Source organism: Epinephelus fuscoguttatus, linkage group LG1, assembly GCF_011397635.1.
Source record: "Epinephelus fuscoguttatus linkage group LG1, E.fuscoguttatus.final_Chr_v1".
Classification (NCBI taxonomy): Eukaryota; Metazoa; Chordata; class Actinopteri; order Perciformes; family Serranidae; genus Epinephelus; species Epinephelus fuscoguttatus.
In genome coordinates, this window is record NC_064752.1 from 24,542,568 (window position 1) to 24,566,674 (window position 24,107).

At 39.3% G+C, this 24,107-nt stretch overlaps 1 protein-coding gene across 2 annotated transcripts in view; it reads left to right on the forward strand.

Annotated features, from left to right (window-relative positions):
* Positions 1–24,107, forward strand: part of ca16b (carbonic anhydrase XVI b) — a 138,979-nt gene that overhangs the window by 61,541 nt on the left and 53,331 nt on the right. For both annotated transcript variants that reach the window (XM_049589307.1, XM_049589296.1), the window contains exons 3-4: positions 8,867–9,046; positions 17,534–17,682. In XM_049589307.1, the coding sequence (XP_049445264.1) occupies positions 8,867–9,046; positions 17,534–17,682 (329 nt within the window). The remainder of the gene's footprint in view (positions 1–8,866; positions 9,047–17,533; positions 17,683–24,107) is intronic.

Genomic DNA, 24,107 nt, shown 5'->3' on the forward strand with positions numbered 1-24,107 from the left:
AAACACGCTTATGCCACGAAAACAGCGTTCCTGCAGATCCTTAAAAAGTCTTAAAAGTATGGGTGGACGTTATGGCCCTAAAATAATACCACGACATTTCAGGGTATTTTTGCGATAACGATATTCTTGACGATATGACAAATTCGTAAATAAGCGATATCATTTTACATTTCAATGTAGCTGTCTGCTTTCAAATATTCATTAAATCGTAACAAAAATTATCTCTTTTTTTTTTTTTTTTCCACCTGGGCATTTATGCTCTGCCATGCCTCCTCTAATCAACATACTGTGTGTACGATAACTATCGTACATTCATATATATGTAGTTTTTTTCACGTAGGTTTACATTACCATAGGTTTATGACAAAATCACTTGACAATACCCACTCCCGTGTGGGCACGACAAGAGAGGAGAGAGAGATGCTGTGCTGCTGCCAGAGGAGCCGCTGAATGAGTTCCGTCTGAGCAGTAACTCGCTAAAAGCGTCTGAGAAGTCCGGGGCTGTTCATAAAACATTCAGGACGCCACAGTTATTCCACACTACTGAAGTTGCTCCTCTTTTGGGAACCACCGCAGAGTCTGTAAAAATTTCGCTTTCAGCCATATTTATTGTTGCTATGGGTAACACTATGATGTCAATATGTCAACAAGTCAAAATATCGCGAGTATCACAATATGAACTTTTCATATCATATCAAAATTATACCAGTATTATCACAAACAAGATTATTTGGCGCACCCCTACTTAAAAGGCATTGGATTTATTAATCTAAGGCCCTAATTGCCATTAAAACATCTTAAATAAATGTCTCAAAAATTTAAAAATGCTTAGATATGGCATGTAGGGTGCAAAACGTTTTTTAAACTCAGGGTGGGCAATGAAGACAGTGGAATCCCACACGCAGAGTGATAAACAGGAAATCGCCATTAAAAAAAAATCAGTAAAATCTATATAAAATCTATAATCAATAAACAGCAGGTTCTTATCAGTTCTGCTCTATCCTTATTTCTGTCAAATGACAAAAAATGTCACTTTTTAGGTTACAGTAAATGTTTGGACAAATTCATCCCTAACCCTAAATAATTATGTTGGGGTTTTTTCTTCAATTTTGATTATTGTAAAATCAGTCTTAACTTTCAATTTGAGTGGCAATAAAAAAAAGTCTGAAAAAATTCTTAAAACTTAGAGGCTGTAAACAAACTGCCAGTTTTACCAGATAAGGTTTCCTTTAACTTGAAGGTAAAACCAAAATTGAACACACCCTTAATGTTGCCTATTATTTCTTCAGAGTGAAAATGACTATATGTGAAATGTCAGAGTAAATTCAGAGTTGGGCTGTAAGAGTAATCATTTTTCCCTTGCCTTTGTTCCTCTCCCAAATAAATTTGACCAACATGAGGCTGTATTTTAAACCTGTCTGATCACCTGACCACTTCTACTTGCTTCCCCATTGGGCCTATACTTAGTGATGGAGCTGTGCTTACTGGCTAATATAAGGCAAAATATCCGTCATTAGCTGGTCATCAGTTGACTGCTGGTTGGCCCGTCCCCACACTGTACATGCCCTCGGCTCATCAGTTGTCTAACCTGAACATTTGATACTCCCCAGTGCTACAATGCCTGTGTCTCCACCATCTGGAGTGTTATCAGCATATTGAAACTGACAGCAGTAATGTTGCTCAAAATGTTATCCGATGCTCCCGTGTTCACCGGAGGGATTCTGCAGCGTACACAAGGCTTTGATCTCACTCGCCACTGCTCCAACTGCAACCACTATAGTGACCCCCTCTCAGTGCTGCCGATACCGCGCCTTATATCCGTCGGTCATGTTTTGTTGTCAGTGCCACTCATACATATGGGCTGATCAGCATAGATTTTTGCAAGTGCTAGTGTGCCAATTCTGGGAGGTCTGCCAGGCGGCTTACAGCATGGATGCTTTCTCTCAGAGGGACAAAACGGAAATGACAAGGCAATTGCCATTCTGTCAGCATTGCCATGGTAGCACAGGCACGGCTGTTTATCCCAAGGTTAATGGGATGACGCCTGGCACTGAGAGTGCCAGATTGAGAGAAACATGTGCCTGTTTTACTTAAAACAAGAGTGGTGTCACATGGCACACAGAAGTGAGCACAGAGTAGGTCGGATTAACAAACTGTGTGGACTTTATTAACATCACTTGTCTTAACTTCTGGCATAGATCATGAATTACCTAGAGGAAGCATTAATTGATTTCTCAAAATATGAATGTAAATGTGATGGTCTGTCATAAGAACACCTTAAAAGGTGCAGAATTTTATTGAAAGTGATAACAGCAGTCTGTGGGAACTGGGGATTTTGTAAAGACAGGGTAAACGCAGGCTTATGGGTGTTTAAGCATCAACCTGCTAGAAACCATCTTGGAGAAGATTTTTTTTGCGTGTGTTTTGAACTGGTATGTTTATTTGATATGGCTGCATGCTTGTCGTGCTGCAGTCGCATTTGCTGAATTTCTTTGAGGTGACACGGCGCCTATTATATTGATGACCACAGTAAACAGCTATTGTCTGTACACTGCAAATGCAACATTGTGAGAATACTTCAAGGACAGCAGACAACACAAATGAGACACTTTTCACTATTTTGTTGCAGTTAGAAGTCATCAACTGCTCAGTGTAAATGGCTCACCAGATAAATCTGGACTGTGTATGTAGGCACCAATGTCCATCAGAATCCAGTCATATTTCTGCAAGTATTGCCCTGACATACAAATACACATATGGCTCTTATCATCAAGCGACTGAACTGTCATCTGTCACGCCCCCACTGTGGGAGCTCTGGTGTAGGGTGCACTGTACAGTTTTGTGTGTGTTTAACGTTGTGAATGCTCACGGAAAATTCCTTATGGGTCCTTGAAAAGTCATGGAAAATATTTTAAATTTTGTCCACGAAAGAAAGAGAAAGAAAAATAAACCACAAATAACAGCAAAGCTATATAATGGAGTCCACCATGGGAACACGACAAACTAAAGACTGGAAAATAAAGTAATCACACCTCACTTTCACAGTCTCAACAAATATAGAACATTACGAGCTTCACAAAGAAAGGATTTGCTGCAGGGCCGCTGTATTGTAGCGACTCACATTCACCAGTTTTCTCTGCAACAATGGTTACAGATACATTCTGCTGAATATTGTCATATTCCTGGAAGGTTGGCTGTTATATCAGTGTAACACGCTCATCTTTGTCCATCTTAAGTATATAAAATGATCCGCATACTGCAGAAATTACCTCACAGCACCTATAAAGATTTTCATTAGAATAAGTGTGTCGCTCAGCCCGGTGTGTGAGAGCCGTTCTCTCAGCGCCATATGCTGAATGTAGTTGCAAATGTAGCGTGTAATGTTTTAGATAAATCAATCTACAACATTTTTAAACATGTACTTATTTTTAATTTGTTCACCTCAGCCGTACAGAGTGGCAGGGCTGCAGTGAGAAAGGCTTAACCACTAGGATTATAGTCATTCTGATGGATGGCAATGAGACAGATTAATCGACTGCTGTGCAACCCTCACTTATCTGATTTTAGCGCTGCTCCTCCTTTTCTGTTCTTGAAAGGCAGAATTATCTCTCTAGCAGTAAATGGGATGTAATGTGTGTTTTAATGGAAAATTAGCAAAAGATTACACTTTTCAATAGTTACACTTTGAATAAAAGTGGTCTGTGAAACGTTTTAGTGGGTTCACTACACTTATTAAACCATGCGTTTCTGATGTGGTAAACTGTTGACGTGTTGTATTTAATGATATTTATTTATAGCCTAGCTCAATGTTTGTTCGCCAACAATAAATCATCTGCTTTTTGTTCCTTTCATGTTCTGAGTCAACATCCAAACTGTTTCTCCACACAGCTGACCAGTGGAATATGTTATTATTGCAATGGCATGTCAGTCATATTTCACGAGGCCCTATATATCTCAGTAACATCTCAAAAAGGTTTTTGTCACAATTCACTTAAGAGGAAAAAGAATAAAAGCAAGAAAATAGGGGGTTGAAACTGCCCACTGGAGAAACCTGAATAGTTCTCAGTGTTTTTTATTGTTGGTAGCCCACATAGCACACTTTGTCAGTTAGGGGAATGGTAAATTTTCAAAGCAACTGGAGGCATTGTACTTCAGACAGCTCTGCCAGAGAGAATATATATTTTCTGCAAACACAAATGGGGATGGAAGTAAGCCATAACCAATTGCACAGCTGCCTCAAGTGTGTACTACTTTAACAGTATAAATATACAGCTAACCCTTCACAGTCTGAGCTTCAATGTTTGTCCTAAAAAACATACACTAAAAATTAAAACAACTGTGTGGGTTTACAAGTGAAGTAAAAAAGCTTGTCTCAGAAGAGCTGTTATTGATTAATACATATTATAGACCGACAGATACTGGGTTTTTTAGACCGATGCTGATATTTTGGAGTTTACAAAATACACAGAGCAAGCTTAATGTTGCTGTTGCTGTTGCTATTTGTTTGTAAACAGCAATTTGACCAAGATGCATACTAATTGTACAGTAAAATAATCAACTTGTCAGTGCTCTCTGGTGGACAGACTATGTAATGGTGCAGTGTTTCCCATAGGAATTGATTCTGTGTGTGGCAGTAGCTGACTACAGGGGGGTGGGGGTCAGCAGAGGTTGTTTTTTTTTTTTTGTTGTTGTTGTTGTTTTTTGTACGTGTCTCATTTGGGGTCATTTTGTGTCCCTTTTCTGAATTCAGATCTTTGTAGGTCCATGAATGCAGCACAAAGAGAACTGTTTTCTTCAGCAGCAGTTTATTTTGTGTGAGCCGCAGGGTGGATGTTTGAGGAACAAACTGTTTGATTATTACATTCAAGTCTTCCTTTAAATCAGTTTGCAGTCGGATCGATCAGAGCTGATCAAAGTAGGTTGATAGAATAGAGGAGCAGCTGCTGCAGAGGAAAGTGAAAGCAAACTTTCTTCTACTATCGTTGCACAGGTTAGACACAGCGCTGGACCGCTGTGTGAACGGTTTCAATGGGAATGCAGCCCGTTACATCTAAAGTGGGTTGAAAAAATGAAAGACAATATAAGAATTAAGGATAAGTTTCACAGAGGGTGCTTTCAGACCTAGAGTTTGTTTTCTTTGGTCCAAATCAGTGACTAATTTTGTTACAAAGTTGCATGATTGCCTAGAGTTGGTTCGTGTTCTCATGGCAGCATTTACAAGTGAACCAGATAAAATACCTTGCGCGAGAAAGCTGCTCTTGATTGGTCAGAATTTTTACATGGGAAAAATCCAGGAAGTGAACAAAACGTTGAAGAAGAGTACACTTGCAAGATAAATATGACACTTACTAATGTCACAATGGAGGGACAACTACGCAGGTTGATTTTAGCGCTGGTCATCGTGAACTGTATTGCTGTCATTGCTCATTTTAGTCAAACCATACAGTTTGAAAACGAGGCGCGGCTCCAACTAGAAAACAATGATTTGATGCATTGGATGTACCAAGTGCGCATGTTAAGTGGCGCACATTAATAATCTTCCAGGACTGTAACATGCTCATGCTTGTTTAACCTAAATGATGCGTAATGCAACTGAAGTTGGTTCGGATTGAGGTTAAAACACATTCTCACCACAGATGAACCGCACCAGAGTGAATTTGTAACCACACCGAGACCACCCATCTCCGTTCAGTTGTTTTGGTGCCAGTGTCAGAAATTAGCAAGGGCCACGGGCCATTTGGCCCGCAATTTATCTAAGAATGCCCCCAAAAGCCATGTTCCGGGGGCCAAAATTGCCCCCAAGTTTTCGAAACAACTCTATGTATTTATATTTTTAACAGTATTACAATCTGACATTAAAGTATAATTTTATTTTTCATTAAATTAATTTACCGTCACGTCTACAACTCATTTTCCAGACATAATCAACGAGATTGCACTGATTATGTGAGAGTAATCTGACAGAGAAGGGGAGGGGGCTTTGCTGTACCATAAGTATAAATTAACCATTTCTTGGGTGATCTGTGTCTACACAATGACAAATGAATGAAAAATTAAGGTAGAATGAATGTTAAATTTTAAATTAACTTACTTCCAGTATTGCATCTAAGGAATTTATAGTAATTTGGCCTTTATAACAGTAAAAGTAACTGTAATGTGGTGAAACAATAGTACTGCTATCAGTAGATTAATGGTTAAATCATCACATTTAAACTAGTTGAATTATAGGAAATCTGAGTGATATTTTGCAACCATAACTTTATGTAACCCATTATTTATTTCATTTATAGTGGTTTCTACTGCAGAGTGAAGACACTATCTTAGTTGGTTTTGCTTTTCATGTGCTTATTGTTAGAACATAATTACAATTTTTTGATGGCCCCCAAACATTTTGAAAATGCCCCCATTTTTTAGACCATGGGGGCCAAAATTGCCTCCAAAATGTTTTGTTAATTTCATACCCTGTTTGGTGCACACCCGAGTGCGATTGCTGTGTTCACACCTGCCCAAACGAACAACACTTAGAGGGCAAACAAACTTGAATTAGATTAAGCCAGACCAAACGGGGCAGGTGCGCTTGGTGCTCCAGTGCTCACTCTGTGTCCAGTGTGTGCTGAGCTGCGAGTGAGACAGAGAGTGAGAGGGAGAATAGCAGTGCCAAAACTTCTATCTAAAAAAAAAAATCTATGTATGGCAGCTGATGCTGATTTTGTTGCGGTGGAAACCCTAATGGTGACAGTGTTTCTATATTACCTCAAACCTACTTTAGCATTTCTGTCTTGCAATTTCTTGTCACTTAGCATATATATATATATATATATATATATATATATATATATATATATATATATATATGTGTATATATATGTATGTATATATGTATATGTGTATATAGGCTTGACAGTTATTTCACTGCAACTCTTATAGAATAGTGCCATAAATTATGAATTGATATCCATATTCAGGTAAATCATGGCATAGAATATAAGCAACAAAAGCCAGACAGATAAATTTTGTTTTGACTTCAAGTGAAATGGCAACAATGTTTGATTTAGTATTAAATGTTCCATAATAAACACAAACAGAGCAACATGAAAATCCCACTGCAGTCCCCTCTCTGACCCCCTGGTCTATCACCTTCTAAGGCTAATATCTACCTCTCTTTAGCTTACTTGATGACTTTTTCTTCAGCTCTCCCGTATTGATGTGTTGTCGATTTCAGCCAGACTGACCTCAGTAGAAGGGTTTTTACATTACAGGAAGTCATTTGCTCCACTAGTGATATGAAATACATTGCTTCACAGCGCTTTAGCATTTAATCAAAAAAAAAATTTAATGGAGGTAATTGAGTTTAATTGTGCTTCAGACAACTTCCATATTAATAGCAGGGTTATGGCTACCTTGTCAACAAGTACAAATCAAATGCAAGATAATAAATAAATATACATATTTTCCCACACAATGGCTTAACAGAAGATTTTGTACACAGAACACTTCTTATTTGAATAGGGTAAACATTCGCTCCATTTTATATAAATCCCTTCTGTGTATTTATGATTCTCTTCCCTTATAATAATAGTATTGCATTCATAATGGGCTCTCTTCCAGGGTGTGAAATATTGGAAGTTGTACTAGTACAGACATATTGGGAAGAATAAAGGCATGACTGACAAATTTAATCCTGCTTGCTAATGCAGCCATTAGTTAGAAATGTAGCAAACCCATTCCAACCTTTTCAGTACAATCCAGACCTCAAGCACCTGTAATCTTGCAGGTGGTGTTTTGAAGACAATTAAGCCTAAGTTCAGTAACTGCTGGACAAATCTGAGACCTTTCCAAGGGCTTAACAGGTTTTACTGCACCTTTTTTCCTAACCTAATGGCATATTCACTGGAGAGATGAATGAAATGATTCCTGTTTGTGTGTCTGTACGATGCATGTTTATGGTTTATCATGGTAAAACTTTGGATATTTCAAAATAATCCTGAATGGCGCTGTCTTTACAAGGGACTCAAGCACAATTTCTTCGACTGCAAGGTGTTTATACGTTACAAGACATAAAGCCACCCTTGATCCAGGGTGTTTTAGCAAAGAGGGGTTCTCATATCTTTTTCATGAGCCAGTAGCAAAGTTGCCCTATATCTGTAGGGAATGGGATCATGAATATTGTGTTAACCCAGAAAAGTTAAAATCCATGCATGCTTCCTTGTTCCCCTGATCCCTCAGCTTTTGTTGTTGCATTGGCCCATTGTACCCGAGAAGAGATCAAGGGGACCCCTGTCGGTTGTGGATTATTCCTTTGTAGAAGCGCCACTGTAGGGGATAGAGGATTAAAAGAGCAGACAGTGGATGGGGATTCTACAGGAAGTTCGTTTGCAGCACACACTGCACATTAATTGTTAAAGTGGAGTATTTTCTATTGAAAAGCCTATTTGGTGTAATGTTTTTTGTGCTTTTTAAACCTATCCGAGGCACAGACCCACAATAACTCAGTACCCATTCTAGGTTCAGTTTCAGTATGTGCAGCACTGTAGAATTTGCTCATTTGGATATTTATATCATATATGGACAATTAGCGCTGGAATTGCCTGTAGCCAGATGATGAATTTTCATTGTGTTTACATGTTTTCCCAGCTGTTGGAGGGGTTTCGAGGGCACTGCAGCTGAATGAATATGAAAGAATCATTGTCCTCTTTCTCTCTCAATTTCCGTTAAGGGCATATTGAAACCTGGCCGCTGCTGTGGCAGTGATATTGTCACAGTGTTTCTAATTTTGTGTGTGTTATAGTTAGAATCCGTAGACAAAAGAGAGTAGCGGGGAGTATTCTACATTTTTCATAAGCTCTTGTTTCTTCTGTTTCTGCAGGAAGCCATGGACCTCGAGGCTGGGCAGCCTCATACCCAGAGTGTGCTGCGAAGAACCAATCACCTGTGGATATCGCAGATGAGCAAGCTTTGGTTTCGGAGGAGTACCAGGAGCTCGTGCTTGACAAGTTCAATGCTGAGTCCTCCAACCAGACCACCATGAAAAACACTGGAAAGACAGGTCTGCATCACAGAATTTGTTACGGACTAATGATACCAAAACAAAGACTTTTGATTCCTCTATATTGTAATTCTTTTTTTTAGTTATCGTGAACCTATAATGATACTAGGATGGGTGTAGAGGAGAGTTGGGTTGATTTCCAGGGTCCTGTGTAAGAGCTAAAACGCATTGAATTTATGCGAACTAACTGAACTGGCATTTATCATTATAACACTTTCTGGCAAATTAAAAAGTACCCCACATAAGCAACCTGTGCTGACAGCATCACAGCACTAAATCCAACATGTATTGCTTTAGCAATAAGCAATATGACAATGTGATTAACAATGTTATGTTTATAAATGGACTGAAGGAGAAACTAGTGTCTGACGGGCCATGAGCCGAGCACGGCAACATGAAGGAGATCAAATTTCACGAGGTATATGTGTGTTTTGAGTGATGAGAGGAGACATGGCAAAGTTACTCTCTCAAAGAAAACTAAAACTGATCCAATATGGCAACATTATGGATTTGAAGCCGATGACAGAGGTGTCTTAACTGGCCATAAGCGATGCGGTGCACCATTTTGAGCTGAATTTTAATTCCTGTAGCTTTGAAAGTGCTGCAATGGACAAGGAATGGCTGGTTTATAAGGCTGAAATGAGAGATTATTTATTTAATACCTGTTTATTTCACTACAAAAACCTAACTAAGGTGGCTGGAAGGAGATCTCCAGAGAACTAAAAGTTTCTGGTACATGACCGTTGCTAATAACAGCCAAGGCTACTTGCTGTTGACTGTATATTGTATGTCATTTCCAGTAAATATCACAATTTAAAATGTGTACTGTTTAAAAAGTACAAATGTAGTAAGATAGCAAATGTTCGGTCTTTTGAGTGCCTCTCCAGCATGATCTCGAGCACACAGCTGATATATATATATGGTTTGTTTACATGACTCAACAGAAGTGCATATTTAACAGATTCAATGTGGAAAGAGATGTTATGGGATGCAATGTGATAGTTTGACGCTCGTTTGCTGGTGGGACACGGTATCATTATGTTCCACTTGGGAGCAGCTGCTGAGTCAAGTGCGATAGTTAGTGGTAAAATTCGGTACACCAGTCTGCTCTGATATTTTGCTTCATATCAAACTGGTTTTAAAATGTTTAGAGTTGGGCAATATGGCGGCAATATACTGTAGGATAAAAAAGTGTCAGTTGACAGAGAGTGTGTTATATCATTTAACTTAAGGTGGCTCTCCCTTTTACCTCTGGTTGTGTTGAACTGTTGCAGGCAGTGCTGCTAAATCATTAAACAGTTAAGCCTTAGAGCAGTGTTGGATTTACAGGATTTTTACATCACTAATCAGAAGTACCTTAATTTTCCAAATTTTTAATTCAGTGGCTCAGCCAAAAGCAGACATTTTATGTGGTCATTTTATCTATAAGAACCTCTCTTTGTATTGTATAAAAGATCAATGTCACATACCTAATTGACAGATTTTAGGTACTTCCATTTGCAAATATCAAATCCAAGCTCTGTTACAGTAAAGCACTTAACAATCGCACATAATAGTATGAGTCTGTCATGATTGTTGTAAATCTGTCAGTGATTTTAGTAATTATTTTATTATTGCCTTCATTGTACTGCTCCCTGCTCTCCTTTATCTTTCCCCAATCCTCTTTGTGTCAGCCTGCATGCCTTGTTTACAGAAACATTTTGAAGCTTACTTGATTAACTGCTACTTCAAACCATCGCCACTATTTCTTTTTTTTTCTTTTTTCTTTTTTTTTTTTTTCAATCAGCTAATCCACCGACCATTGGTGTGAAAACCCTGACCTTAATTGATCTCCTCTGCTTCTGGCACTGTTTCTCTCAGAGAGTAGTTTCATCTTTTGCGTTTGATCATAATGAGAGTTGTTAGCCTCCATGACAACCAAGACCGCTGGGACAGCCGAGCAATGCTGCGGGCTGCTTATTTACAAAGATGGAAATAACATGGCTGGCTGTAATTTTGGGCACAAATAGTACAGAGGGAATTTTAGATGGCTAAGCACTGTGAAAATCAGGAAAATAGAACAATGTTACCACAAAATATTGTTATGCATACGCTATTTAGAGGAGGTCAGCTTAATATTTAGCAGTTTCCTCTAACACTGTTGTGAAATTGATTCAAAGTTTGCCCTTAATTTAGAGTTTATTAAACTATGGTTGCCATTACTACTGCTGTTTTGGAATTACCATGACAGCACTTGACAGGTGGATTTAATTACTAATTGAAACATTACATTTGTGATTGAATAGTCAATTAAATATTACATTACTAAAATGAAATGCTCTTCAGAATGTGTTGTTTAAAATATTTAGCCACTTTTAAATAGGGATGCACAGGTTAATAGGCAGAACCTCAGTATCGTCCGATATTGCCCTTGTTGACTGCTATCAGCAAATAAGATGGTATTCACCAATGGCAGTGGTCGATGTATTCTGTTGCGTAGACTAAAACGCAGAGTTCGAGACTACAGCGTCCCATCGTCCCAGGGACAATACAAAACATGTTTGGGAGCAACAGAGATCTTCCTAGAGACGCTGTCAGAGCAAAAGGACACATTAAGCTCCAATGCATCAGAGTTTCCCTGATAATGCAACATTGTAATCAACAAATTCACGTTGACACTGGCAGGAGGAGAGCTACTTAACGTAAGCTGTTAGCTGTTAGCAGCTAGCAGCTGGTGGCCAGAACAGCTAAAGGAGGTTGCGTTGAGTTACAATATGATGTGTTGAAGCTCTGCTCAGTAAAAACCAGTGCGAGCAAAGGTAAATTATAACATTCTTATGATGTGGTCAAAAGTAATCTTAGAATTAAAATTAAGTTTTTTGGAAAGAAACTTGAATAAATACAGTTGTTTGAAGGAGAAATTTGTCACAGCGATATAAAATAGATATTAGAGGGGGAATTATGATATAGTAAAAAGGCGTTTGAAGCAGTTATTAAAAACGTCACATTCTTATGTACAAGAACGTTATATTAAAGGTTGTTTAATAATGGTGTATGATTGAATTTGTGCTCATTCAAAGATAGTGCAAAGAAGGCCTGAATGACTTTAAAATAGTCCAGTTATTCTTTTATGATATAGGATTCTTTTTTACTTTGGCACAAAAGGGGGAATAACAACAATAAAACAAAGGCCCAGAATTCCACAATTGGTGAATCCCTCCTTAAATTAACATTTAAAGATTTTACATATTTAGACGATTCAGTGATAAACAAATAGATCAATCATGTTACGGTTTGTTAGCGCTCTGGTGCATTTGTTGGTTAGCTAATGCTCATTGCTACCGATAAACAAAGTTGAGAATAAAGTCGAAAGCAGTGGGCACAACTTTTCCTGGCCTGTATTGTTTGATTGTCTTTATCACTTGAAATGTGGATGAAAGACTTTACAGACTATATTTTTTAGTGTTAGTAATATTCTGTTTTAGCAGATATTTGTCCTTCATGTTTTTGGAAGTAAGTTTCAAACTTTTGAATGTGATGCATAGTTCTTCTCCAATGAATCTTTGGCCTTCTGAGTTGTTTTTCCACATTACGACTTGTCAAGTCCACAGACTTTTTTCACGCACCTGCCTTGACAGTCTTTTCTTGTTGAATTGTACTGAAGTTGTTAAGGGTGGCCTCAAACACGACAAAAGGTATGAAAGCCCGTTGTTGTCATTATGTGATTGTCAAAGCGCTGTGGTCCTCAGGAGCTGAGCACGATCCCAGTGGTGACACTTCAGTCATCTATTATCCGACTGCTGTCAACTATGATCATGGCTGTAAGCATTTTGTATCACGAGGAGTCAAACATTCTGTAGCTCTTCTCATCTTAGCTGCAATACTTGACATGTCATATATATCTTTGTCCATTCATGTACAGTGTTGTCATGAGACGAGGACTACTTCTTCCAGGCTTCTTCAGTCATTTCTTAACATGGACTGCCACAACACAGTGACGTGGGTGGTGCTTCTTAGTCTCAAATGTTTAGTCTCAAATGTAAAACCTTCAGTGAGAAGTGCACCAAAATATGACCATTTCACATGCACATGTCAGCAGTAAACATGGCTCTTAACATAACAATCTATATCAACATAGAGTTTTTGGGGGGTAGCGGCTACAAGTTGTTTACACAACACTGACACGTCATCATCTCGTCACCTTTGTTGATGTGGTACACTCGCTCCAGCAGTTGCAGAGCAACATTATCATTAATGTACAGTTGTGTGTCTGGCCACCTGATAAATTCAGGTCCAATATTTGCTCTGTTTTTGGTCTCCACCAGCTCCTGAGAGAAATATCTGGCTCTTTAGGTGTTAAATACGCCAGTACTTTCAGCACCTAGTCTCTAACTCTCTCTGTCTGTCATGGTGCAGTGCATTTAAGAAGAGTGAAGTGAACTAGAACAGTAAAGTTCTGACCAGGATAGCTAACCAATGAGCTGAAACTTGCAAACCCAAAGGAAGCTTCTTATTTAGGTAATAATTCTCTGTCAGTTAATCACGTCTTTAATAAAATGGGTTCATACACAAATACAAATAAAAACTCACATTTTTGATATGTCAATTTTCCATTTTTCTATCCAACATTCAACAGATAGAAAATTTGAAAAACAATTTCAAAATCTTGATTAGACATTGATCCGTTAAACAAAAAAAAAGTTTTCAAAAAATGAATTAAATTTCCCAATTTCCTCATTTTAATTTTTAATATGGAAACTTGACCTGCTAAGAGTTACATGGACCTGATGTTGCTTTACCGTCCAGGGGATGCGCCCTATTTTTTTTACCTGAAAATGCTACATTGTAGTAATGTGATTGTGCCACTGATACTGTTTTGACTCAGTCGATGACTGACCCGATGATGCTGTAAAATCCTACACAGACAGGCTTTAACATCGTTCATACTATTTAAAAGTCAATGCTGTAATTAAGAACTGAGTGAATAGACCTTAAAAGTTCATTGAGATTGATTTCACAACATTCCCTTGTGCCTTGACCCGCTTTGAGATTGAGCTGATTGGCCGCCATTCAATCAGCGTTCCTCAACAAAACATTTCTCAGTAAAATTTCAAACAACTCTCAACCAAATTCATGAGGAATCGGAAGGCCCCAGAGACATTTGCATTGATCAAGGATTTACTTTCACACACACTCCCCTTCTCTCACTGGCTGTGATTCAAGGTCTTTTTGGCTTAGCTTCTAATTCCTGCTCTGCTGTTGGAGGGTTCAAACACACCCAGGGCCGCATTTCTAATGAAACTCCCAGGACCAGCCAGCATCCCCTTTCCTTGACTTTCCTTGTGTTGCAGACAGGATTACACTTCTTCAACAACAGCAGAAACAGGGATTTATCACCATCCCTGTAAATATGTATGTGTTTGCAAAAGAGTTGCACAATTATGACCATGTGATGGGTAGTTTTCTGTGCAGACAGCTTTTCACTTTGACCTGAAGCTTTCAGCGTTGAAAATCTCCTCCATCTAAGACCTTTTCCTTCATACTGTGGGCCATCAGCTTAAGCAGCACTGGCACCTTAATACTGCTGGCAGATTCTTTCTTGCCTCACGACAGGGGCTCAGCTCATCCCTCATCACACAAGGTTCTCCTCTCTTCAGATCTCCTTGTCTCTCTCCTCCTTTCTCTGGATCTCACACTCATCACGATTGTTCCTGCTAGTAATCACCGCACGGCGATCTGTTTCACTTACCTTGATTTCATCCATTCCCTCTGCACAGCTTGTTCATCATGTCATCTGTGTTTACTGACAGTCCGTGTTTGCTTGTACACATGCTCATCCTCTTGGTTTGCTTTGTGTGATATGATTAAAAGTGGGCTGTCCTTATCCAGAGAGGCTGACTAAATCCCCCTGTAACAGGGGGGATCAGTCGACAGAGCACTGGCTCTAATCTGGCTAATGATGTCAAATGTAGACGTGCTAAAGGGTTATAGATACATTAACATGTAACCTCAGCCAGGACAGCAGAAGGATGATAATATGCCTTGTCATGATGGTGTCTCAGATGCCTTGGAAATCTAGAGAACAAATACAGCTTAAACTCACCCTTACGTGACACTGCTGAGTACATTTACAAATGGCTTCCAGGAAAAGCAGACAGGCTGAAATATAAGGGGAATCCAAATTGCTGTTGTCATGTAAAAACCTCATAGCAGCAGTAATGTCTGTGCTTTAACCTCGGGAGGAGGATTACATGGCCCACTATAAATTGTGAAAATGTTATGACCCTTAAAAACCCTCTCAGAAGCCACTGCAGGATTTCAGAAGTGCTCCAGCCAGTAACAGTGATGTTTTTCTCCTCTGAAATGAGAAATTTTGGAGTTACTGGACATGTTTTTGGCAGATAGCGACAACATGCGACGCTGTGGTGTCATCCCCTCTGTGATTATGCTGTTCGACATGGTCAACTATCTATAAGCAAACACCAGTATCTAGCAAGAGTCATCATTATCTGTAGAGTTCAATTTTGCAGAAACATTTCTCATGCAGTTTAAAGGTTTTTATACTGCTTCACTTCCTGAATGTCAGGCTTCTGGTATCTAGGAGAATATTGGACCAAAAAATCTAGATTGAATACTCTTACAAGCCTAACTACATCCTGCATTAATAACCTAATAGTAACAGCTAACAGCAAGTGCATAACGAAACAATTACCATTATACAGAACATTTTAAATCAGTATCTGTTATTCAGAATATTTTTAGGTTTCATTGTCTGGCGTGGATTTGAGAACAGGTATCGTCACTCGATACCTTTAAAATATCAACCAGAATTACCCTGTGCCAAGTAGTTTACCATACCATACCAACTCTCCACCAGATCAGCAAACTTTCTGTTGCTGCCATTTCTGAGTCGCTGTTTTTGGCAAACAATCAGTTCACTGCTTGCCCAGTTAGCATGAGCTAACATAGGCAGCAGTGGCTAACATCCAACATCGCGCCATTAAATGGTCCTAATGAACTCACACCGGCATCGAAATGACTTGACTCAGTTGTTTAGGGCGTTGATAATCACAGCCATGTGATGCAGTCAGTTAGACCAGTCACTATGTGTGTACGGCCATAACTGTCCCCGGCGCAGAGCTCACACTCCCACAACAGCACCAGTTCAGTGTGCCAACATGCCACCAAAACATTTGCCACTCTGTTTATATTATGAGTATCGAATCAAGTACTCTATTGGTATTGGTATCATTTTAAGGATACTGGTATAGTAACGTATTATTAAATATTTTGGGATCTCAAGTCCCTTAATGTACGTACTTATATTTACACCTATGCACAATGACACGGCAGTTGATTGTAAAAAAAAAAAAAAAAAAAAATCACTGGTAACACAGCATAAAATGTCAAACCTTCGTCATTGCAGAAACTGTTAAAATCTTGCATGAGAGGACATTTTAACATGCTTGCTTTTCTATAAAGCAACAGCCTTACAGCCTTGCAAAAATCTAGCAGGTACACATTCACAATTCACAAAGGAGGCGAATGTCACCGTCTCTTCCATGATGCCAGTTTAAAAGAGAGTGGCCACAGTCAACCAGAAGGACGTCAAGGCCACTGGAAGAGGCTAGCGTGTGCTCTTTCATAAGGGCAATCAGTGGCATCATTGTGAATGTGCCCACCACTGAATCTGTGTCTAGCGATGATGATTCCCCACATAGACGGTCCTACAGAACCAAACAATGTAAGGCTGTGAGTTGCCAAGTTGCAAAATGCCCCTCATGCTGCTCTTCTGTCCCCTTAAAATCCAGATCATTTGAGATTTTCTTAGCCCTTTAATAAGTCTTTAATGAAAGGATAAAAACACATTGATCAGATGTAATGAAAGTGTATTTTGTCTGAATAATAGTTTCAAAAAATTCCATGTCTCTGTTCAAGGCAGTCACATTCAATTTCATAAAGATGATGTAGAAACAGAAATGAGGTGGTCGCATGGTTCATGTGTGCTTTAAAACACTAAAACAAATCAGAGCTAGTCTATCGTTTTTGTCAAGTTTTTAGTTCATACTGACAATGTCAGGGAGGGACATTGACTGATAAATAAATTAAACTATCTGAAGCAGGTAGAAATTTCATTGTGTCGTTTTATCTTCGAAAACAGATATATATTTTGAGATAACAAAATGCGTTGTCTTAGATCAGAAGCTTATAGAACAAATATGAACACCACAGAACTGAAATGTGTTATTTTGAAATGAGATAATTGAGTTGTAATTGCAGAATAAAAACAGATGAGAATTTAGATAATAAGAATTGAGTTGTGATCTTGAGATAACAAGCTTAAAATAAAAGGATGAGCAGCAATTGCCGCTCTGAGCTTCTGTAGAATCAGTTCTTTGACTACTAATCTGATTTTTGCTGCCTTTGCATGAGTGTACTTAATTTTCTTTCTTTGTTTGATTCCATCTTTTTTAATTTTTTTTTTTTTTTACTCCTCTTTGTCTCCAGTTGCTGTTCTCCTGAAGGATGACTACTTTGTAAGAGGTGCTGGCCTGCCTGGGCGTTTTAAGGCTGAGAAGATGGAGTTTCACTGGGGCCATAGTAATGGATCAGCAGGCTCAGAGCACAGCATAAATGGCAGAAGGTTTCCTGTAGAGGTAAAGCATCCTGTCACCACAATACACTTTGACAAATGTGCAGTATGGGGTCTTGAGGGTCAATGCTGAATATTGGTGCCTGGCTCAGAATTGAGGCAGCACATTAATGCTTCTGAAATAGTTTTATCTCATTTCTAAGGGCTCATTTATGCTCAATGTTAGATATGTATACAGACTCTGTCCGTCCGAACTCTGCATTCATTTCATCCGTATTTGTGTATCTAAAGGCTTACAGATACAGATGAAATGGATCAGTACTACCAGAGATCATGGGGGCAGTGTAGCATAGTTAAAGCGAGATATGATCGTAGGAGATGACGACGACATTAATAAAATGGCAGAATGGAAGGAATCGGTAATAAAGTGAAAAGAATTCTCATCCACATGTTGCGATGTATTTGATGGCCTCACAGACCACCACCGTCTACAAAGCTCCGGTTGTAGGGACTTGGCTTGGGTTCAAGTCCAGTACGGACAAAGGTTCTCCTTTATGACTGTTGGATACGCACCAAGCGGTTATCTTGGGGTCTGAAAAGTAAAGCCAATGTGGAAGCACCCAAACCTGCAGTCTTTCTTTTGGCCAGCAGTGGATGACTCCACTGTTTGTTAAAAGAAGACAAACTGCATAGAAGTCAATGAGAAAATGACTACTTCTCACTTGATTTATTACCTCAGCAAACTTTTTCTGGATAATTTAATGGTCTCAATCACTAGTTTCAAGTCGTTTTCAATACGACATCATGGTTATTTGTAAAATATGGTCCCATTTAGAGTAAAATAGACAATAAAGCAGGGTATGCTTTAGGGCGTGGCTACCTTGTGACTGACTAGTCACTACTGCAATGTCCTCTGGTTCTCAGTCCGATCCAACCCTCGCTCCTCCACAGCTCCACCCTCTTGCCCAACTATGGTCACTTGTAGTTCCAAACAACCAAAATGGTGACAGCCAAAATGCCACACTAAGCTTCAAACCAGTTCACAAACCAGTGGGTGATGTCATGATGACTACTTCTTTTCTACAGTCTTTGGTATGCACGAAACAGAGCCTAAACAACTTCATATCACACGTTACTTATAGATCCACTTTATCATGAACTTTCAAACCAGCAGTGTAATTTCTGCTTGTGCTTGTGAGCGATAACTTTTCCATGAGCGCCTTTCAGTTGTAGAAGTATAAGCCAACTGAAATCTATAGGTGTCATGAACGAGGAAATTAGCCATAGAGACTGACATTGTTTTTTGTACCAGGCTGTAAATATGTTTGTTTTTTTCCTGCCGTAAAATTAGGCATTTTTACATGGGAGTCTATGGGGATTAACTCGCCTTTGGAGCCAGCCTCAGGTGGCCATTTAAAGAACTGCAGTTTTTGGCACTTATGCGTAGGTTTCTTTTCTTTCTTTCTTTTTCCTCCCAAGTTGCTGCTCGGTTTGCAAACACAAAGAGTTTGTTTTAGTCTTTGTGCATAGCGAACAATGGATTGCAAAATTCAAGCAACATATATCATTAAAATAGAAGAAAAATACAATAGAAAATATGAAATATGCAAGAAATGTGTAAAAATAGATAGGCTTTGAAAGTGGAAGAACAGCACATAAATTTCCAAAACATTGACCAGTGGATGTACAAAAGTTCATAGCAGGAATATAAAGAGAAGAAGATGTGCATGTGGGGCCACAGAAATGTGCGTTACTGTAACGCACCACATCAGAATGTCAAGGATAATACATCAATGAAAGCAGAGTGAAAAGGCATTGAGAAAAAATAAAGTTTTGGAGTTGTTCAGATGAGAAGAACATTGGAGCAGAAGTTCGTACTTTTCTTGCTCTTAAAGAGTTCTCGTTTTTTTTTTTTTGTACAAGGTCACAACACATTTCTCAATGCCATTAGTGCCAAAAGACAAATAGCAGACAAAAGAAACAAAGGGAGAACAGACTGCAAGTAATAAAGGAGAGCAGAGAAGAAATTATCACCCACTCTTGTAGCACAGATATAAAGGGTATTAAGTCTGAAACCTTTTGGTATTATTTATTCTGGCTTCTGGATTAAAGCAGAAATCCAACTCTTTTTATGTGGTGCAGAGAATTGGTTATTAGTGCCTTTCAAATTTTCATGATTTACATTGCCATTTCTATTCATTATCTAAAATGAATTTGCAAATTTGTCATTTTGTAGGGTTATGTACAGTTTTTTTTACCCCCCTCTATTGTCAAATGGTTAATAATTAGTGTAAATATAACAGTGTATGAAAACAGGAAATGGCTGTTAGTGTGCCTCTCTGTCCTATCTCCAAACACGCAGCTAGAGTCCTCCTCTGTTTGTTTCTTGGCCCTGTTCTTTGGAGCCCTCTCTGTAGGCACGGCTTTTGATGCTGAATGGCTGAGTAATTAGATTTATTTTTGCCACATCACTTTGTGTTCAATGTAGTGTTAAAGGGCACCGGATTATATACAGCCATTATAAAGCTGTTGTGCATATGGCTCCTTTGATGGTGTGCTTCTAAATAAGACAATGGAATTCACTTTAATGACCAATTTAGGCAGCCGTTAGAAAAAAAGGCTGAAGAAAAAGAAGAAGAAAATTATGCCCTCCAGATACATCATTTATAGATGTGAAATATAGATTTGTAGCTTAACATGTCTTTGTGTGTAGACCAAGGTTTTTGCTTCGACCTCTCTGTCAAACATGGATTCCATTGCTACAGTAATGTGCTTGAAATTTAAAAGGCAGATGCTCTCTTTATAAAAAATGAAGAACATAATGATGCATGCCTGCAATTGAAAGTGCAAAAAAATAGTTCACAAGGGGGCAGAAACGTTGAAAAAGATAGCTCTACGATACAGTCTGATTGCAAACCTTGAGCTGAAACAGAGAAAAAACGGACCCAGATCAATTTGCGCTACAGGGCGACTACAGAGTCCCTTCTGTATGCCTCCTGCGCATTTTTACACAGAACCAAATGATGGCAATGTCATTCCACTCCAGCTCTACGTATTACAGATCTGGCTCAGAGCCAACACAACTCAGTCACCCCTTTCCGCGATCTACCTTATATACAGAACAGTGATGCAGCATAATGGCGCCATATTCCCACCTTGAATAGGCATTGTTAAAGTGGATATTGACAGCAACAAGATTACTGTGCCCCCTACAATTTAAAGAATATAATTATCCTGTCCATGTTTTTGATTTACCGATGTCTTGAACTTGAAAATGTCTTGCCTCACCGACTAGCCACATTAACATGCAGACACGTAGTTGTATCCCTTAAACCCCTTTGGCCTTGTGTTAGCACCACAGGCTGTGCTAACTCCGCTAAAGATGCTAACAGAGCTAACAGTGGCGGTAAAGGAGGTTTATGGGACAGCATTACTAGCGGTTATCACTGAATGAGTGCCACCGCTAGCTAGCTGCCGTGTGACCCTGCTGGTGTGCAGTGCATAGTGACTAAGGCTAACGTTAGCTAACCACTGTAGACCGGAGAGTGGGCAAGGGGGCAAGGGCAATACACATTGATTTTACCTATAGACCGACATGCATAACAAGTCAAAAATATTCTCAGTGGTTAGCCAATTAATAGTCAACTGTTGAAATACCTATTTTGACTTAAAGAAGTTCAGTAACCATCAGATTGAAATCAGTTTAAAAGAACACATTTGGGAAAAGAGAAAGAAAAACATGACTGGTGTTCTAGATGAAAACCTCCATATCTCAAAAAAAAGCATTGATTTAGAGTATGTATGCTAATAATGCGACAAATATACAGATTTAAACTGACTGTGACTGAATACACAGCAGCAGTCTCAAATGAAGCTCTGCCAGTTGAATGCAAAGAAACTCTGATGTATTTTTCATAACTCAAAGGATGGGTGACCCTCTTCTTGTACTATTTATTCTGTCAGCACGCATGTTGAGAGCACGCGGCCCTGATAGGATTAACTTGACATTCAGTACGATGGGGATAGAGCTTTCGCGAGAGACACCATGGAGAAATGTTCAAAGAAACGACAACATTAGGGGGCGCCCCTCACCTGGGAGAGTGTGTGCCCCATGTACTGAAGGCTGAGTCCTCAGTAGCAGGCTGGATTTATCTGACCCGGGGCCCTTTGCTGCATGTCATCACCCCTGTCTCTCCTCCCTGTCTTGTCCATTATCAGCTATCCTGTCTAATAAAAGCAAAAGAAAAAAAAGGCATAAATAATCTTCAAAAGGGAAAGAAAAGAAATGACAACATTAGGAAAAACAGGGCGAACAAAGACAGCCTCTCATGGCAACCTAACAGCCATATCCTCATGGGAAATGCAGTAGTCTTTGCTACAGGATGTACAAAAAGGAATATTCCCTCCACATATCCGCTAAGATGTTTCCTGTTAACTACATGCTGTGTATGTACACGGTACAGCAGAAACAATCCAGAGTGGGTGGTCTGCTTTTTTTTTAAACTTTATTCTCTTTATCAATAAGTCAGCCTGCATGTATCAAACATGATGCATGTTTTCACTCTCTGAATCAGAAGGTGAAAGAGTGAAATCGAATGATGAATGGTTGAAGGGGAACATGATTATGCAGGATCTAGCCTTTGGCCATTGAACTGCTTCCCTGCAAGATGTGACATTTTCATATTTCATATTTATGCCTTGACAGAGTTTGATGTATTTGAGATCATATTACAGCCGACACCACGTGCCCAGCGGAATTCCACGTTCATAAATGTTTGTGTTTGACATACCCACTGATCTCTTACAGCAGAGGTTATCTTTTGTTTTGTTGTGTATATGTTTTGTTCTTGGATAGTTGGGCAGCGTGACCTTGGAGGTTGAGCTCCGGGGCTTATTTGTCTCTGCTAAATAGAGACTGTTTTCCAATCTGCTGTCTAATTATCTCTCCACTTCAAATGAGTTGCATTCAGCCCTGAGTCACTTATAGCACACTGCATAAAGCATTTACTCTTATAGTGGGGGGAAAAAACCTCAAAAGTGTTTATCCCACCTGCCCAGAAGCTTGTAAACACACACAAATATAGTCCACATTTGGGTACAGGGGGTGGAAAGACAAATTCATTGAGCCGCATTATAGAGCTGCTCTGCCTTTGTAACATGGTCATATAAAAAAACAAAAACAGAAATAACCAGCCACGGCTGCTCGGCCTGTGGCTCCTGAGCTTGACATTAATCTAACCATGGTCTTTTTCATGGGAGTGAAGTGGGGAAATCGATAGATGGACCACCTGTTCGCTCAAACAGCACAATGAAAAATGAAACAGTGGATTTTTTTTTTCTGCCTCAGGGTACCATAAGGAGATCTTTTCTAATAATATATTAGGGTGTCACCAAGGTTAGATTAATTATACATGGATTACAAATCACACCTCAGAAGGGTAGGCACAGTATGAAGTGTTGGGGGGAGTGTACGGCGTGGTACATTTCAGAAAGAGAAAAGCTCCGGTAGCACTGAAAGTGTAGCTGCACTCAAGACTAATGGGGATGGATATGGCGGCCCTGAGAGCTCAACACACATACTAAATAGAGAAAACACAGGAAACACTCCCAAACACATAAATGGCATCGAACTGAAAACTGATGAACACACCTGAATAAGCAGCCGCCGTGGTTTGTGGCACAAGGAGTTAGTGAAGTCAGCAACCCACGAGCGGTGCTGGAAAATGAGTGAGCAATGAATTGGTTGCTAAAGAGACTATAGGCTAGGTGTATAGCAGATACTTGCAATAATATGTGAATAACGCAACAAGAATTGGTAAACATGTTTTCTTTATCTGCTTGTGTTTTGTGTATTTGTGTGTGTTAAGTTGCAGTGCACTGACCTCTCAAGGCCACCATAGGATAAAAGGATGATGCTTGTTTATAGCGTCCAGCTCGCAACAGCCATTATAGAAACAACACATGACACAGAGTGAATATGTTCTTTCATGGAGCCATATTGTAAGAGACAAACGAGTCAGTGCTTTTTGTATCGATGATAATGTTGCAACATTGGCTCTTAAACTGAATCAGAATTCTCGACTTCCATTCTAGATGCAGCCCGGTGTGTCTGCTTTAGAAAACATGGATGCCTGCAGCAAAGTGATGTTTGTATGGCAAGTTTATGGGCTTGAAAAGCTTCTATAGATGACCGACATCAATTACCAATAGAGCTGCGTTGTTTCTTAGTTTTTCCGGTCTGATCCGGTGTATGAGCGCAAACCAGACTGATTTTTTGCAAACTGGCTAAACTGACATTTGTAATTATAACACCTTCTGGCAATTTAGAGAGTACATCAGCAGCAGCCTGTGCCCTTTAACTTATATTGCATTGGTAATAAGATAAATGACAGCATGATTAAGATCATATTATGTTTATTGACAGCATCAGGGAGATTAGTATCTGACAGGTCCTGCGCAATTTACTGCCAAGCTGAGCACCAGCAACAC